Source organism: Alnus glutinosa, chromosome 8 (genome assembly GCF_958979055.1).
Source record: "Alnus glutinosa chromosome 8, dhAlnGlut1.1, whole genome shotgun sequence".
Classification (NCBI taxonomy): Eukaryota; Viridiplantae; Streptophyta; class Magnoliopsida; order Fagales; family Betulaceae; genus Alnus; species Alnus glutinosa.
Genome location: NC_084893.1, coordinates 24,330,900 through 24,350,532, shown reverse-complemented (window position 1 = coordinate 24,350,532; position 19,633 = coordinate 24,330,900). Strand labels below are relative to the sequence as shown.

At 36.3% G+C, this 19,633-nt stretch overlaps 1 protein-coding gene across 2 annotated transcripts; it reads right to left on the bottom strand.

Annotated features, from left to right (window-relative positions):
- Nucleotides 1-6,511: 6,511 nt before the first annotated feature.
- On the bottom strand, nt 6,512-15,597 carry LOC133875542 (protein root UVB sensitive 1, chloroplastic). 2 transcript variants are annotated; one of them, XM_062313710.1, is made up of 7 exons: nt 15,420-15,597; nt 13,560-14,648; nt 13,381-13,437; nt 12,932-13,130; nt 12,227-12,342; nt 7,898-8,074; nt 6,512-7,540 (listed from the first exon to the last, which is right to left on the bottom strand). In XM_062313710.1, the coding sequence occupies exons 2-7, from the start codon at nt 14,640-14,642 to the stop codon at nt 7,253-7,255; spliced, it is 1,920 nt and encodes a 639-aa protein (XP_062169694.1). In that variant the 5' UTR covers nt 14,643-14,648; nt 15,420-15,597; the 3' UTR covers nt 6,512-7,252. The 2 variants fall into 2 exon arrangements, with proteins under 2 accessions (XP_062169694.1, XP_062169692.1); XM_062313708.1 differs by having other exon boundaries at nt 13,560-14,658; nt 15,420-15,596.
- Nucleotides 15,598-19,633: the final 4,036 nt, after the last annotated feature.

Here is a 19,633-nt window from a genome sequence, read left to right as displayed (position 1 = left end):
TTTCCTATCTTTTGTAATTATTTCCGCGTTGTTATAGTTTGTGTTGGGTCTATTGTTGGGGGAGCCCACCACATTTTCGTTTTTAAGATCATCCACTCTTTCTTCCATCCAGATTAGAAGTGGAAAATATCCTCTCTTGTAACCATTTCCTTATTTAATTTTTTTTTTTGATAAAAAAAAAAAAAAAAAAAAAAAAAAAAAAAAACCTCTCCTTTATCACTTATGTAACCTAGACTGACTTAATTAATAGACAATCGATGTGATATTCAGAACATGCAACATAATCTGTTTGCAATCCAAATCCATAGGATATCACAATATATGTACTGTGATAACTAGGATTATATAAGTGATAAAAAGATTGTTATCGATCATTTGTATATTGTCTACAAGACAGCATGCATGTATTTACGATGTAAAGGGTTCTATATATTACTAAATTTTTTGTATAATTCCGGTGATGATTTAATTAATTTACGAGTTTAAATATTACCAATCAAATCTGAAACCATAATCATAATCATAGCCATTGATGTGAGGTAGATTTTATAATTTTGCAAATGTCAACTAGGAGTGCATGAAATATAATTGGCAAAAGCGCTACCTTTTCTGTAGCAACCGAACTTTAATTTTCCTAATAAATATGTAATTAAGTAAGATCAAATGATAAGACCAAACAGATCGAGAAATTTAAGAATGACGCCCAAAAACTTTCTTAATGAAAAAAAAATTAATGTTTATTTCTTCAACTTGGTTGTAAAAACTTCGATATATATAGTAGAAAAAAACCATATATATAAATGGGAAAAGAGTTTCGCACACGATTGAATTATTATACATTTTATCATAAGAATTTTACAGATTTTTTTTAAAAAAAATTTTCATATATGGAGAAAATTGAATTAAGTCCATGTGGAAACATGCTACAACTGCAAGAAGAATTATTAGCTGCATGGCAAAGTCTTCCGATCTCACTCATCAGTATTCTTTCATTCCTACTATCTATGAGTCTCGGGGTTAGAAATCTTCGATTTCCACACCATCCGTCCATCCAATACAAAAAACTTGCTCATTAGCGGGGTCATGTCGCCGCTAATGCAGTCGTTGGTAATAGTCGGACGCAAATGACTATTAGCGGCCACATGTTGGGGGTCACTACTAATATTTGGTAAATAGCGGAGGCACCATTTTTATAGACCTGGAGGCTATTATTTTGTGAGCGAAGAGAGGCCTTTTCATGTGCCACTACAAAAAAAATTGTTTTTCGCCACTTGCAGTTCGCCACGTGTACGGTCACTGTACACGTGGCGAACTGTTGGCCACGTGCAAGTGGCCACGTAAATACACGCGGTGGGTCCGGTTGACACTAACTGCACAATTGGCCGCATGTATTTTAATACGCGCGGCCAATTAGCAGCGTGTATTAAAATACGCACGGCCAATTGGCCGCGTGTATTAAAATACGCGCGGCCAACAGTTGGCCGCGTGTATTATTATACACGTGGCAATATGTTTTTTTAAAAATAAAAAATAATTTTTTATTTAATTTAAATCTGTATTTAATTATTTTTTAAATAATTGATTGTATTTTTAATTTAATTCTTTACTTTTAGAGGAAAAAAATATAATAACTGAAAAAAAAAAAAAAAAAAAAAAAAAAAAAAAAAAAAAAAAATTGAAGAGGAAAACACGTACGAGCAAGTTCAGTAGGGAGAGAGAGAGATACAGAGAGAGAGAGAGACAGAGAGAGACAGAGAGAGAGACAGAGAGACAGAGAGAGAGAGAGAGAGCGAGAGAGAGAGATACAGAGAGAGACAGAGATACAGAGAGAGAGAACACACCGTGAGAGAGAGAGAGAGAGAGAGAGAGAGCGATACAGAGGAGAGAGAGAGCGAGAGACAGAGAGAGAGAGAGCGATACAGAGAAGAGAGAGAGAGAGCGGTACAGAGAGAACACACCGTGAGAGAGAGAGAGAGAGAGAGAGAGCGAGAGAGAGAGAGAGAGATAGAGATAGAGAGAGAGAGAGAGAGAGAGAGCGATACGTATCAACCGGATACAGAGGAGAGAGAGAGAGAGAGAGAGCGAGAGACATAGAGATACAGAGGAGAGAGAGAGAGCGGTACAGAGAGAGAGAACATCAGAATATGCATGTATTTAACGAATTATTTTTTTTTTCATTTGAAACTACTGTGCAATGGCGCGCGGGACAATGCCCGCGCGCCACTGCTATCTTCACAAATTCTGGCCGCGTGGCTTTAGGCCACGCGGCCAGTTATCTTATACGTATATATACATAATAAAATTTACTTTTATTAATATATATTTAATAAAAACAATTAGCCACGTGTATTTAATACACGTGGCCATATACAAAACTTAATAAAATTTGTTTTTATTAATATATATTTAATAAAAACAATTGGCCACGTGTATTAAATACACGCGGCCAACTGGACGCGTGTAAAAAATACACGCGGCCAATTGGCCGCGTGTAAAAAATAGTTGGCCGCGTGTAAAAATACACGCGGCCAACTGTGATGCGCATACTTCTAGCCACGTGTACTGTATACACGTGACTAATTGGACGCGTGTCTACAGTAACAGGTACTGTAGACACGCGGCCAATTGTAGAGTTTTTTGTAGTGTGCCTATACCTTCAATTGTCTGTTTCTCTTAGAGTTTATAGTCACCTTCAATTGTCTGTTTCTCTTAGAGTTTATAGTCCCACACATGTTCTGAAACGTTCAAGCCACCGGAGTTCCATGTTGCAAAGGAGACGAAATAAAAGATTGACGAGAGTTCTGAAACTACTGAGGTTGGGTACAAGTCAGGTGTTTATTGCAAAGGTTTAGTGAGTATGAACTGATTGTACAATTAATCTTCTATGGTAAATTAGTTTTCAAGGTTTGGTTGTCCTGAAATGATTTTAATTTTAAATAATTTATTTAAGATCGAGTTTCACTTCGTCACCAAAATTGGTACATTTGATTTGTTTATTGCATTGATTGTTGAGTGGTTGCATTTTTTAAAATTGTTGTATTTGCTGGAATACACCTATTCACCCCATTCTTGCAAAAACCGTACGTCAACCCTCATGAAGACACATGTTTTTAAACAAAAAATAATTTTGATAACAAGAAATCGCCAATCATACCAACAATCACATACATTGTTATTTGCTTGAATCAAACGTTTTTCCTTCAAATTATCACCTTAACAAGTGCAAAAAGAATTATTAGAAGTCAATATATATTTATATTGTGAAAACCGATCGATGACCCTCATCAAGAGACATCATTTTTAACCATACATAACTCAATGTAACCATCCATATATATAACTAGTTCTTTATTAAATTGAATCAAAAAAAAAAGAAAAATCCTTTGAAAAAAAAAAATAATTAATAATAACAAAGATCGAAGTATCTCGAAAGTAAGAGGAACTAAAGATATTTAATTATGAGAAATGTTATACTTCTCAAATTTTTACTTCAAAAAGTTGGTTTTCAAATAATGCGTTACAATTTCATAAGACGGTAACACATTTTTAAAACCAATAAATCTTATGGGATGATGACACATCACTTGAGAACCAAGTTTTGAAAAGCGTAATATTTCTCTTTTATAGAATGATTTAGACCCTATAAATTATTGGTTGGTGCATGGTAAAGTTCCAAAAACAAAGAATCAAATATCTAGAGAGTAAGGGGCCGGCAGCTATGGATGTAATTGGCATAAGGAGAGTTGTTCTTGTGAAGATGTTGATTATGCTTGTTACAGTTGGAGTGCATGCCAATGATGTTTTCCCTCCCTATCCTTCTCCTTCTCCATCACCACTTTCGCCTCAACAAGACATGGCGGTTAAATACTTTGATCTACCATGTTATATGAAGTGGGCTCCTCACTGTCGGATCTACCTCAGTTCTAGTTTCAAGTTCAAGTCGTTCGAAGGTTGTCTGGATGCAATAAAGATACATTGCGCGCGTCCTCTCTCAGAAGTTACCCATAAATATTAGTTCATGGCCGATCATACTCTCTCTCTCTCTCTCTCTCTCTCTCTCTCTCTCTCTCTCTCTGTGTGGTATACTTCCTATGCAATTATGCATACTCTCTCTTTCTCTCTCACACACACAACTTGTCAAGGATTCGTACAAGTATGTTTATGCCCAAACCTGTGCACTCTCCCTCTCTCTCTCTCTCTCTCTCTAGATCTCATACATACATGAGCACACAATCACATCCATGTATGTATATATGCCCAAACCTGTGTTCTCTCTCTCTCTCACACACACAATATTCACATACAAAATAATGAAAATGGTTACTAGAATCTTGCTGTCCCGGGGGACCGGAGATAGTCTGTGATGCAGAAAAAAATCAGGCATTAGATTTAAAAATTGTTTCTTGAATAAGATCAATCCTAGAATTGAAAGAATCATACAAAATATTTGAAAATTATTTTTATAATAATATATTTTACATTTTGTACAAGAATTTTACTTTGTCTCCAAGTTTACGGTTATGTTTTGCATTTTTATTTCTTTCCTTTTCTCCAAGTATTATGCTTGTAAAATACTCAACTTTGCCTATATAAAGACATGTCTGTATTATTTTGGAAAAAAGTTTTGAAGTATCAATTAAATTTTAAGTCTTTCAGAGTTTTTTCTCTGTTTGCTTATTTGGGGCAATTAGCAGTTTTCTCTTCTCTATTTGTTATTTTCTCTCTTCCTGAATTCCCTTTTCTATCTTCAATTCATAATTTTTGTTGTTATCATACGCTATTAGAACAATTTTAGTTCTGTCCCGCATCAGTTGGTATCAAAGCTTAAGCATATTCTTGGGATGAATTTTCATCAATTTTCATGGCCGGTGGTCATGGGTAGTTGGCATGGACAAGTTCCGAATGAAAAAGTCTCCTACGATGAACACAGTACAAGACGTGATGATTGAAGACTTGTATAGGCAGGTTGTGGAGTTAACCCAGCGCCTAACGGTGCAAAACATGAGATGTATCGTGATCGCGATTCAAAATCCAATTTTGAAAACCGGTGTCACAATCCTATTCTGGTTCAGGAACAGTGTGATCGAGATAAAGAGTTTGTTCATAAATGGTTTCGACATGAAAAAGACATTTAAGATCCTTCTCAATGTTTTGTAGATTGATATTCTCCACCAATTTATGATACATATATTAATGATGAAGATCTTATAGAGGTAAGTTTTTTGTCATATATATGGTCAAGAGGTTGAACAAAAAATGGATAATCATGTGTTTCATGAAATTCCAAAGAATGAAATATCTCAATAGAGTCTTCAGAAAATTAATTATGTTGATTTTTTTGGGATTGAAAATTTTCTATCAAATTTTCATAAAGAAAATCTTGACGTTTGTTTTAACATGTTGAAAGAAATTTTGACTTTTCATGGTCAAGAAAAAATTGAAATTTTTTGAAAAAAAATTAGGGTGAGTTGAATTTATGACAATCAATCACGAGCTTGTGAAGATTATTTCATCTCAAGTTGGTGCGAGTAATTTCAAATCTATTATTGAAAGTCATGTTGCGATGGGTTGCAAATTGTCTTTCTTCTGATATCAAGTTGCTTTGGTGTCGAGCAGTATAGAATGAAATAAATTGATTAGACATCCAAAAGATTGAGGAAAAGTTGATTTGAATTTGAGGATGGATTCTTTCCAATATGGTGAGATTGATGCAAGAGAAAATCAAGCATAAGATTTGAAGATTATTTCTTGAATAAGATCAATCCAAAAATTGAAAGAATCATACAAAATATTTGAATTAAGATTATTTTTAGGCAAGGCTCATCAGTACTTAATCCACTTATAGGGTCGGCCAGGTTATTTATTTCACACATTCTTAACTGTTCTAAAGATAGCTCTATTGGCTTAATTTTTTTTATTTACTTGTAATTTCTCCTTTTCTCCTTTTCCCCGCATTGAATAGGGAAAAGAAAAAACTCCTTATAGGGAGGAAAAAAAAAAATTACTTTGGGCTAAAACTCATTTCTTAATTTGTACTAAGGAATGTGGTCTATGTATGTATCAACAAGAATAAAAGTCTCTGTTTCTTCTTCTTTGAACAATAGTTTCCTCATGGTCTCTGGTTATAAATAAAGCGCGATAAATGGTTATTGATGGAATAAAAAATAAAAATAAAAGAGACTAAAAAGCAATAATTATCAATAGTTAAAAAATGAATAAATATGACTAGTATTATTAGCTCGTAAAATTTCCTATTAATCAACAGGATCAAGAATTAAATCGTGGACACGAATTAAAGCCTTGAGGACTAATAATGTTTCAAAAGTAAACATGGTTAAGACTTCATGATATCCATAAACAAACTGATTATCAGACTAAAAGAATCCTCAATATGTGAGAGCTACGTTGATTTTGATATAAAGCATATAGGGCCAAAAAAAAATAATAATAATAATAATAATAATAATAATTTTGAATATAAAGTTCTTAGAATTATGAATCACCAGCAAGATTACTAATAAAAAATATAAATAAATAAAAAGATTCTTTCCTCCAGAAAATTTCCTACAGTCTATCAGAAATTAACAGAACACGGCAATGCATCATGTTTACAGACCAGTTTGCCTGCCTGCTACTCTAAATTTGGATTAAGTTTCAGTTTCATCATAAAATAAAGTATATTGTCTCAAAAGCTCATGAGTTTTGTTCAATCCAGTTTTCAATGAAAAACTTACCACCTATCACATTCTCCACGTTAGACTAATGAAAACATCACACTTGTATCAAGACAAACATCAGCCTGCCACGTAGGCAATTACACCACTCTATGGAGGCGGAGGCGCAGAGCCACCCTCTACTGCCTCCCTCTGTGGCGTGGAGGGTGGCAGTGGGTGTATCTACACCATTTTAAAAAAAAAAAACAAAAAAACAAAAATCTATTATTTGGCGTAATTGCCTATATGGCAAGCTAAGGTGTATCTGAACACATGCGTCACGTTTTCATTAATATGCGGTCGATAATATGACCGGTAACAAGTTTTCTATTAAAGGTTGAATTAAAATTTGACAGAAAAACCTATTTGTTGATCGAATACACCTTATTTCCTAGTAGCATCCCGTGATCGATTTCAAGGCTTTGCAAAAAAATTCCTGAGAACCTGTACAGTGTAAACTTTGCAGCAAAAAATGACCTGTCGAAATGATTTCTTTTCCCATTTTCCTGGAAATCATCACCCACCAGACATATCAACTATCAAGAAGCAATCGAAGAAGCCACCACATGCTCCAGGCGAATCCTGTTTGGCAAAGGCCTTGCAATAAGCCCATCCATGACCCAACCCAGTGAATCCCCATCAGTTTTAACATGGTTGAATTCCCTCTCCACATACTCTAGAGATATTTGCAGCCTCCCCCCATTTCTGCAGTCATTAGAAGCACTTCTTTCTTCCAATCCCACATTTTTCTCCAACCAATACAAGTAGTTGACTTGGAACAGTGCCTTTAGCATGTCATGGGGTGAAGAACTTTCTTTAAGCACAACCTGACCCACGCCAAATATTTCAATTACAGCCCCAAAAGAAAAGGTATAATTAGTTTGTCGCCTCTTTTTTTCTTTCTTAAACAACTAAAAGAAACAAACAAACAAACAAACAAACAGAGTTTACAAAGAATATATTGAGTTTTCATGATGGCATCTATTGTCATTCCAAAATCTATCCATATCAGATTTTTTTCTTCTGCTTTACTACTTCTGAGTTATCTCTTGAATTTTATTATCCTATTGGAAGTTTACTCATTTCGATTCTAGAATTATCAGTGTCACGACCAGTAGACAAAAAAGTAGGAGAAAGAAATTAAAGAAATAGAGATTCGAAAATCAAGGGGACAGTTGACTTACACAGAATTGACCTTTGTGCTCAGCCAAAATGTAGCCTTCGTTCTTATACAGATTCGACAGTGCAAGTAAATCCTCCTTGTTGCGGACAATATCACTGAGCTTAGATCCTAGCTGCAGTCGACTATCAATGTCAGCAGCCGCATCCTTTGCGTCAGAAGATAGGACATGTGGTTGTGCCTAAAGAGGAGAATCAACAAACCACAATGCGCAAAAATCAGACCAAGCAGCAACTACTACAAACATTTTGATAGATCTTCCCAGCCTTACACTGCCTAATTAATCAAAGATTAAATTTTTTTGAAAATCAGAAGCACAAGTCCAAAATCACAGGTACCATATACTGTACAGATCACGATGATAAAGAAGGTAACTTTATGGACAGTAATAATCCCTTTTGCATGGATAATTTCCCAGTCGTAAAAGTTTTATTATGGAGTGGTTAATCACAACTTGTGCACAGCCCATAGGCCACTCTCCAACCTACCTTCAAGCTGTAACAAAATTCAAGGACTTGACCCAGCAGCAGTAAGAATGGATGCCATATTCTTATATATATATATAATCGAGATGTTATTAAAAGCGTAAAGCGCACTTAAGTACACGAGAAGTATAAAAAAGAAACACTTCATTAGAATGAGAAAAAAGAACAAGTAAATCATAAAAACTAAGCAGTGAAGGTTATCGACAAAAAAAAAAAAAAAAAAAAAACTAAGCAGCAAAGGAGATACAAATGCAGTTGTCCAAAGACAGAGTATTGAAGAAAAAAGACTTAACCTCCACCAACATCCTCTAGCAATCTTCAAAACTTATATTATTTCTTTCCCTCCAAAGACACCACAAAAGGTAAAAATGCACCATCTTCCACACAGAAACACTCCGAGTACTACCAACAGTCCACCAACAAGCAAACAACTTAACTACTCGTCTAGGCACAATCCAAGATAGTCCAAAGCGAGTAGGAAAAAAAAAAAAAAAAAAAAAAAAAAAAAAAAAAAAAAACTTTAAGGCACAAACAACCTTGCAATGAAGAAGAAGATAGTCTACGGACTCCCCATCCTCTTACACATATATCACCTATCGACCACAATGATATGCCGCTTTCTAAGATTGTCCATAGTAAGAATTTTCCAATGGCCGCCGAACAAGTAAGAAAATTGCTCTCAAATGAAACTTAGTCCACCAGAAACTCTTTCAAGGAAAAAGAATACCATCATTACAAACAAAGACACTGTAGAATGATCTCACATCGAACAACCCTCTTTTGGAAGGGGCCCACCAAAGCTTGTCTTCACCTTCCCGTCTCACTCTTACTAAATACAATAGATTGAAGAAAGAGGCAAAGACATCCACCTCTCAACCATAAGCCACTCTAGCAAAGCTTACGTTCCACTTATTGGAGCCACCAGAAAGCTCAAGTGAGCCGCTACGAAAGCATCCTTCGCACAATCAATGGAAATGCTTTCTTTAGGGCCTTGTCCCCACATCAAAGATCATGTCAGAATCTAACCTTGGAGCCATCTCCTACCTCAAATCTGGTATGACTTGAAAAGTTCCTCCAACCGCTCAAACCCTACTCCATACGACCCAAGAGGATCATTAGAACACCACCCACCCCACAAACTGCCAAATTTAGAGTCCACAACTCTCCACCAAACCTCTTTTTCACTCGCATAGCGTCATAGCCATTTGCTTAAAAGAGCACAATTTTTTTGATAAGTAATAAACTGACTTTATTAAAAGCGTCAGGCGCCCCTTAGTACACCGGCAGTATACAAGAGAAAACGCAATGCTTGAAATAAAAAAAAAAACAGCCCAAAAAAAAAAGAAAGAAACCCACCAACACCATCCCACGAGAGCCAGAGCTTACAAGAACAAAAACACCCCAACCCAAACCCTCAAAGAACACACAACAAACCCAACCCTCCCTAAAAGAGCACCATTGAATATCAACAAATTACAAACCCCCAACCCTCCCTCAGAAATCAAACAACAAACCTTGGACCAACTTACCTAGTGAAATTTGAATTATTTGCTTAGCCCACCCCAAAAGAAATTTTTTATGAAGCTTCTCTATGCAGTTTGTAACACCCATAGGGAGAGGGAAGATGGAAGTGAAATACACATGCAAATCGGAAAGTTTGGAAAGTGTGCTCTTAATAAAGGTAACTCTACCACCCTTAGACAAATACATCATTTTCCTACTAGCCAACCAATGCTCTATCTTTTTAATAGCATCGTTCCATATAGACTCGGGCTTATAGGAGCCCCCCAACAAAAAACCAAGATACTCAAAAGGCAAAGAAGAAACCCCACAGCCAAAAATACCAGCCAATCCATCCACATTATCAACATTACCCACAGGGACCAATTTCGACTTGGCCAAATTAATCCTCAAACTGGAGACAATTTTGAAGCATAAAAATAAAGCACTCAAATAGCAAAGATGGTCAGGCTTGTCCCCATAAAAAACTTAGTGTCATCCGCAAACAATAGGTGTGAAATGTTAACCACACCAGAGTGCCTAGGCCCCATAGAAAAACTTCAGAGAAAACCCCCATTAACAGTTGCAGAAAGCATGCTACTTAAGGCCTCCATAACAATAACAAAGAGAAAATGCGACAAAGGATGTCCCTCTTTCAAACCACGGGAGCTACCAAAGAAACCGAACAGATTTCCATTCACCAAAACGGAAAAAAAAAAAAAAAAAAAAAAAAAAAAAAAAAAAAAAAATGGACCAAACAGTAATTTGGGGGTTATTTTATGATCTTTAGTTGCTTCTTGATGGGTTAGGGTTTCATGAATAGGATGTTGGGGCTGATAGAAACCTAAGCAAGGTCGAGTAGAGGCTGTAAGGAGGTTTGTTTGTGGCTACAAGAAGATATGGATACAAAAAGAACATTGTTGAGGAAGTAGCAAGAGAAGGCCCATTAACTAAATAAGACTACATACTACTACAATTAAGATTCCTGCCCGCAAATACACCCACTTCCTGCATTTACAGAAACTACCAAAACATTTTGAAGATCATGAGATGGCGGTGGAAGAACTCAAGAACATCTTGGTCAAAATCCTTTATATATGGACAAGGGTGCATCATTTCTCATACTTTTCTAACATTTCTGAATTTGTGGATTTCTGGTCTTCTATACATCACTAGGGGGTTTTCTCTTGTGTACTAGGGTTGTGCCCCTTTTGTGTTTATTAATGAATTGCACTACCTAAAATTAAAAAATAAAAAAAATAAAAAATAAAAAAGAAGAAGAAGAAGAAAAGGAAACTACCAAATCACCCCTAACCCTGGAAACTTAATCAACAGCCAAATGTCAAATGAATTAGATAGTACTGATCTAATAAACTAAAATTGACACTATGCTTTGACCCACAACTCTTCTTTGATGTCATTGTATCATACTTATGGGAGGTGGAAGTGCCGTTAGACCCAAAGGCCATTAGTAAGTTGTTCTGGAATCTTTTTCCCCTTGTTTCACTTCTCGCCCTACTCTCTTTCTTTCTTACTGAAACTTCCAGCAATTCTTTCTCGCTTCCTTGCAAATTTCACAGCGAATCAATTTTTTCATGAGCTCTTAATCTGAATTCTATCCAAAATAGGTTTTCTATCCTTTATTCATCTGCCTAAACCTTTCACTTTTCCATCCCATCTTTTCCTATTTGATCTCACCACTTTCATTGCAAGGCTGGCCTTACAGGCGACCAAAGGCTGTCGACATTAGTATATATGTGGTGTTCACCATATTCTCTCATTCAACTAGAAGTGGTACAAGAGATATTATATTTACCACTTCCAGTGCCAAAGGAAGAATAGAGAGGCAAATGTCCAGAGTTGAGAATGTGAACTCAGAGGTCGTGCTTCTATATTGACATATCAAAGCCACCAAGACCTTTTGTCATCCTTTACAGGCTAGATGGAGAAGTGAAGGTCCACGCTTGGGCCCTTGACTCTCTCTCTCTCTCCGTTATGACTGCTACTTTCCTGCTTTATCTATATAATCGTATTCAAACACTAGAAAGGTGCAACCTGGATGGATAAACCTAAAAAATAACTAAGATTTCTACCCAATAATTACAGTAAGTTGGGAACGCATTAGGCGTATGTAGTATCCAGACTGCATGTATCAACAACATAAGAAAAAAGGAAAAGCTTTCACATGTAAAGTTTCTACGCATACATAGCACTTGTTATATCACATAAGATTCAGAATAGCACAATTAACCTGCCCATAAGTCAATAAAAGTTCTCACAACATTTATATTTTATCTATGGCAGAGGAATCATTAGCCACGGTAGAAGAAAGCAGTATTGTTACTCACTTTGTATGAGGAATTTACATTAAGAAATGGTAGAGCTGGGAAAAGTGGTTCCTCATCATTGACTTCTTTGATTGGAGGTGCTTGGCCGCTAAGGAGATATTCACTAAACACCAAACCTGATAATAGAATTTAAGACAACTTTTCCATTATACAATGAACTAGTTACCAAATAATAATCATGACGATAATGTCCATAAAAATTGACTAAATTACTCCTCTACATGAATAATGGCAACGAAACTATCAGTTTGTTATGTGGGAAATTTTTAATCACTTCAAGGAACTCATGCTGAATGGTACACTGGTGTTGGCAGTTGATATTAACGATGCAATAGTAGCAAACATCTTTGATGTCTTGTTCAATGGCCAAGCGATGGAGTAAACAAAATGAAGAGGTTCAAGAAGGGAAGTCATGGAGAGGGAGTAGAGAGGCCCGAATCTATGGTTGTAATTTCCCACATTCTCCTGTTCCAAATCGATTACAAAACCATTTTCTTTTTCATTTTGCACTATTGTAAATCCACTATGCTTCTAAAATCAAATCAGTTCTGGTTTCATGGGGGTCAATGATGTGAACATCATGGTTAGTATACTGCCCACAATAAACTAATTCAGTACAAATACAGTGGTAAGAATATCTACTTACAGCAATTTCATCATATAAAACATTTAGAGAGAGAGAGAGAGAGAGGAGAAAGAAATTACTTGCACGATAAGGATTTAAAGTCCTTAGTTGAATGGATTGATATGACTTCAGATTGCAGAACATGTGAATCCAAGTCACCACACTAAAAGAAGCTAGGGCAAGAGATGTAGAGGAGCCAATGGAAGTAGCCAATGCTATACCAAGCATGATACCGATAGACTTGCTCACCATTCCTTGAGCTTCACCCTTCGCAATTACCTACAATGAATAACTCCCTTCAGAAAAGATATATGATAGACCAATGTGAAAGCACATTAAAGTCATGTGCTAGTGCCGGCAAAAGGACATGCCATTGGTATAGCAAATTCAATTCCACGACAGTGAAAAGAAGTTACAAGCTTTCCATGCATCCTTGAAGCCAGTTAAATTTAAGATTTTTTTTTTTTTTTTATGAATTGTTAAATTTAAGAAATTGAAACATAAACAAGGAAAGGATGCTATATTTCACCTCAGCAAAGTTCCTTTGCGCAGCAAAACCAGCATAGAAACAACTCCTGGTAGAGGCCTATGGAATAATAAGTTTCATTGTGAGTCAAGTCAATGTACAAGGTCATTATTATGAGTCACTGTGAGGGAAAAAAAAAAAAAAAAAGAAAGAAAAAGAAAACAATATGCGTGCATAGTTACCTGGATGAGTGCAGCAGCCGAGCGTCCTGCTCCGGCAGTAGCACCAATGAAAACAAAAAGATGTGGGAAAGCAGGGGTTAACATCTCCAATCCAAAGGCAGTGTTTTCCAAAAGATCAGCAAACAACCTCCATCCTTTGGGATTCACATCAAAATGCCGCCCAAACTTGGAGAGCATAATTTTGCTGAGATACCCAATTCCATCCTTGAGTACCCAGTTGATAGCAGCAGCGGTAGGAATAGCTCCTTTCCCCAATCCAACAGCATAGAGCAAGGCCTGTGTGGCAAGGACACCACTGATTTGGCTGGCAATACCTTGGACTCCTCTCCACAGAGAGTATTCCAAGTAATCACTAGTTACACTGTGGGGAAAACCATCCGGTAGCATCAAACCCATGAAGAGATCTCTGCACCGCAACCACAACTTCTCTGGGATGAAGGATTGAGTACTACCAGAACCAGTACCAGGTTGTTCAACGACGAATACATCTTTAAAAAAATCAGCAATAAGCTTGGTCCACTTGCCTCCCCTGACTTCCCAAACAGACAATGACTCCAATGACTCGGATTCTTCCAGAGAGGTAGAAGCACTACTAGTAGTAGTAGTTCTTGCAAGAGCAGATTTGGCCAATTGCAAGTGGCAGAAGCAGAATAACATGGAGGAACAAAATAACAAGAAGACAAGAAAGGGGTTATGAGGACCGGAAGAATCATCATTCCACCACCAAGAACCCTCAGAATCGAAAGGGTTATCCCAACCACCATTGTTGTTGTTGTTGTTGTTGTTGTCGTCGTCGTCGCCGCTGCTGCCACCACCGCCATTAGCCAGCAGCAGAGGAAGGAACAGAGGATGAAAAGATGAAGGGTTTCCTCTGATTATTTCCAGATTATCTCTTTGTTGGTTTTTACAAGGCAGCCCATGAACACGAGTCATGGTGGTGGCGCTGGCAAGGAATGGGAATAGGGATGACCTGAGACTAAGTGGCAATAGACATGTAGAGACAAATGGCCATTTCTCTGGTGGAGTGATTGTAGGAGACACCAAACTTCCCAAAAGGCATGAAGCTCTAAAAACGCAGCCCATCTCTCTCTATATCGTCCTAAGTTGGAATAATGACTTGGTCAAATTATATTTGAAACTAATATATAAATATTTTGCAGAGTTATGGCAACCATTGATGCAGTTCAAGTTGAAGACACTACAAGCACAAGAAATTCTCTAACATATGAAGGTTGGGGAATTGCAAAAGGCATAAATGGACAATGTAAAAAAAAAAAAAAAAAACGGCCACTATAAGTAACATTGAATGGTATAAAGTAATTAACCATTATGGTTTTGTATGGCATGAAGATGATGAGCCATTTTTTTCCTCACTATGAAATAGCACTCCTCCAAAGTACTAACAGGAAAACAATGTAGTTAGTCAACCTTAGGGGTCATTCGATTTTAAAAGCTACCATTTTTAAGGGAATCACTGATTTTTACATTAGAAATGGCAATGATAGTTGTTGAAATAGCATATCCAAATGGGAAAATTAGCAGAACAAATATCTCGCAGTGGGTTTTGCCAGTCGGATTAGAATAGATAACTAGTACACACCTGTCATGCTAATTTTGTTCTCAGCTAAGCAATATTTAAAAGAAAAAAAAAAAAAAAAAAGAAACCAAGAGAATTCATAAAATTCAGACGTTATTAACTGGTGTACATAATCAATCAATTGGAATAATTATTTACTCTAACGACGTTTTTGCTAAGAGAGAAACAAGTAGAGGAGCAACCACCCAAAAAAGTCGAATCATTTGTCACACAAAAGAAAGCCGGACCAAATAGCAGAGCCAACCCAAATTAAATACTTTTACCTTTTAGCTGGGGAGAAGGAAGGTCGCGAGGAGTCGCCGAAGTAGTCTGCCGCAGGAGAGTGTCGCCGACATACCCCGACTCCCGGAGGGCTGGAGTTCTTTGGCTGCTCTTGTTCCACCGCCAATCCCTTCCACTTTCAAACGATGTACTCCCCTCAAACACGAAGTACTATTTTCTTCATTTGCGAGATATAAAACGACGGTCGTATTACTTGGTCAAATCATAAGGTTTCGTTGGAGGAGTAAATGAAACGAGCCATAATTGGAAATGCTTAGGATACATTTGGTGTAATGGCTATTTCATTAAAAAAATAAAAAAAAAAAGAAATTGATTTTATTAAAGATTAAAAAAAAAAAAAAAAAAAGTAAAAAGGTAAAATGAAATAGCCTTGAACTAAAAATTCTCATTTTCTCATGGACAATGAGGGAATGACTATTCCTCAATTTAAGGAATAATCATTCTATAATTAGCCATGAGAATGGCTATTCCAAGTATTAGTATATATATACTTTAACACCAAAGCAATTTTTACTTCAATAAATAAAAAAAACACCAAGGAAATTTTATTCTAATTTCTTCCATTCTTAATAAGACTAATCTTGGAAATAAGACTTTTCCCATCAAAAACCAGATATGAGAGGAGGAGGGAACAAATCTGCTCTCACATCCTATCAATTTTCCTTTCTACTACCCATTCCTACCCTCCCCCTCCCATTTTTGGTTTTTTCTTTTGTTTGTAGGTATTCTCCGACCAGATCAGTAATGTTGGTCTCTCTCCTATGCATTCATTTATCTACCTCTGTGTTGTGTCATTCATCTCCTCCATGGCCGTTACTACTATTTGCTGGTTGTGTTTTTGCATTGAATAAGAGTTTTCTTCTCTTCAGATCTGTCTTCATAGGCGATCTATGGGATGAAGGTTAGTCAGGTGTGAGGGGTTATCTCTCACAGCCTGGATAGTTCAGTGTGAGGGGCTATCTCTCTCGACGGGTTTAAATAATTTTTTTTCTAGAATATTTGGCTACCATTGTCTTAGATCTAGTTTACTCGAAGCAAATCTGCTATTTAACTATTTTTGTACATAGGTTAGTGGAAGATGAAAGTCATAGATAGCACTTTATTGTAAGAATTTTGTTTGTATCTATGACTATGTAACCTCATAGCATGTGGCTATTATTTTACAGAGCTTTTATACTTTGTGATATAAGAGCTTTATGCTTGTGATCTTTCATCAATAAAATGCTCAAATCTTTTGTTCAAAAAAAATAATAAGACTGATCATTTTTTTAAATTGAATAGTCATTTCATGCATCAAACGTATCCTAAGGGTACAAAAACAATTACAAAGAGGCCTTTACACACTGACATAGTAATGTTATGTCAGTTAAAAAAAATAAACCAATATATTAGAAAAACTACCAAGGAGGGTCTTTCTCACTATCCAAAAAAAGATCTAGCAAGGGAAAACATGTATGAGTAGGGGTGGGTATCGATTCAGTCGGTTCGGTTATGGGTGTTTTCAGTTCAGGTACCATCAAAGTTGGTTAAAGTCGATTAATTCACCGACTTTATTTCAACAACTTTTAATTTCGATATTTTCAGTTAAATCCGATAAGTCGATGGAATCGGTTAAAATGCGGTTAGTTAGGTCGGTTAGTGTTCGGTTCGGTTCAATTGTAATGAAACGACGTCGTTTTGTTTTCAAGAAAACTACAAAATGACGCCATCTCTAATGTTTCGTTTCGGCTCGGTCAATTAGTGTTCTATTCGATTTGGTCAGTTAGGTAGTAGTTTGGTTCGATTAACCGACAAAAAAACAACTATTCCAATTAACTGAATCAAACCAACTTTGGTATAGATTTTTTATGCCAACTAACTGACCACCGGAACTCGGTAAAGGCGGTAGGCGGTCAATGATGGTCGGTAAGCGGTAGTCGAATATTTTGCCCACTCCTATGTATGAGGGAAAGCTAACAGTAAAACTTGTGGTAGCGTCCCAATGAGTACTTTTACAAGCATAAAAGGAAAGATATGGAATAGGATAAATGGGTGGAAAGAAGAACTTGTCATAAGCGAGAAAATAGATTTTCTTGAAGGTTGTTATTCAGGGCTATTCTTACCTATAATGTATTGCAATTGACTAAATCATTATGCAGAAAAAAAAAATTTAATGATGATGAAATTTTGGTGGGAACATAAAGTAAATGAGTCAAAAATTGCTTTGAGGAGCTAGGAGAGAATGGGTTTGTCAACATCTAAGGGTGGTTTGGGATACAAAGATTTGGAATGTTTCAATATGGCTCTGTTGACAAAGTAAGGGTGGAGATTGCTTGATAATCCCGACATACTAGCGGCAAAAAATTATCAAGGAGAAATACTATCAAAATTGTGCATTTTTTGAGTCAAATTTGGGGCACAAACCGTCTTATGCATGGAGGAGTATTTGGAATAGAAAGAATTTATTAAAAGAAAAATTATTGTAAAGAGTGAGAAATGGGAAAATCTAGGGAAATAAATGGCTACAGTCTCCTATTTTTTATGTTATCTAATATTCGGTAAGGATTCTTGATAGAGAATCTAATGTATAAGGAACTATTGATAAAGATACAAACCAGTGGAAAGTTTCTTTGATAGAAGAAATTTCCAACTAGGAGGATGTAGCTAGCAAGCATATGTGGTATGGCGATCTATCGCAACAAGCAACAAGATCAACTGATATGGATTGGGACCAAGAACATGATTTTTTTATTTTATTTTTTTTTTTTCAGAAGTGTCTATCATCTTTGGAAAGGAAGAGTTTCGCAGGAAAAAAAAGGAGGCAACTCAAATACTCAAAACTATTAACAATATGTGAAAGGAAATCTAGAAGATTCGTGATCCAGGAAAAATATGTCTTTTATGGAGGGCTTGTAATAATATTATTCCAACAAAAGAAAATATCTTTAAAATGAGAATAGTTCCTGATCCGTTTTGTCCCATTTGTGATTTGACAGTAGAGATATATCATTAGTCATATTATTTGGACTTGTTTGTCGTTAAAAGATGTTTTGGGCAGAATGTAATAGGAAGATCGATACATATATGTTATGGTGATGAAGACGACTTCATAAGTATCCTTGAAAAGCTTATGGAGAGATTAGATGATGAGGATCTAGAGGTTGTGGCCATGATTGCAAGAAAAATTTGGCTTCGGAGAAATACAGTGGTTCACATAGGTGACTTGTTGCATTCTTCTAACATAATGCCATAGTTAGAAGTGCAAGAGAGTCTGTGAAGGAATTTGGCCAGTAAGAATAATTAAGATAAATTGGGATGTTGTTGTTAACAAAAAGTAAAAAAGTAGATGATAGTGGGGATAATAGCTAAAGATCATGAAGGGAAAGTGTTGGTATCAATGTGTTCCACAAAGCTATATATTTCTGACCTGCTTGTAGCTGAGGCTTTAGCAGCTTGGAAGGTTGTGACATTTAGTAAAAATCTGAGATTCCAAAATATTATGAACGAGGGAAATGCACGGAAAATAGTTCATGCCTTGCGGGCCTTGCGGAAAGCAGGGTGTTATTAGAGTAGGTATGAGCAATTTATAGAATATGCAAAACTTATTCTGAATAGTTTCCAATCATGACCAATGGGACATATTGTTGGTACAGTTTTCGGTATGGTGTGAATCTGCACGCTCTTCTAATGTTCTTCGCGCTTCTCAATAATTCTGCAAAACAACAAAAACTAAGGACTCTTCCGGGGATCCCACTCCAATGCCTAAGTTAGCTTCTGTGAGAAAATAATATTCTATTCATGAAATTGAGTCTTCGTTTATACCTGGGGTATGGGCCTATTTATAGGCAAAGAGGTGGAGTCAAAGCTGGATTAGAATTCCTGCTCCTTGTCGATCTAGAACTGCTGTTAGAGTTCTAATCGAGATCTAGAATTGATGTCATAGTTCTAATTGGACTTTGATATTTTCTTAGACTTCTGATCTGATCATTCTTCTTATCTGATTGGACAATAAGTCCTATCCCAATTCTACCAGAGATAGGACTACTGATCAAACTATACTAGGGCTAATTAGAGTCCTATCCCAATTTACTGAGATAACTGATACCTGATTTCCCTGAAGTAATTGCTAAATGTCTATCTCCTCATTGGATCGAGTTGAGTGAAATTTATCCCCAACACATATAAAAACGCCAATGAAGGAGCACATAGATTACCA

Excerpts from the sequence above, each read along its gene's own strand:
- LOC133875542 (XM_062313710.1), bottom strand. The coding sequence starts at position 14,642 with ATGGGCTGCGTTTTTAGAGCTTCATGCCTTTTGGGAAGTTTGGTGTCT. Across the intron at positions 12,343-12,931 it reads TTTAAATCCTTATCGTGCAA|GTTTGGTGTTTAGTGAATAT; the intron begins GTAATTTCTTTC and ends TTCTATTATCAG. Across the intron at positions 7,541-7,897 it reads AGCACAAAGGTCAATTCTGT|GTTGTGCTTAAAGAAAGTTC; the intron begins GTAAGTCAACTG and ends GGCGTGGGTCAG.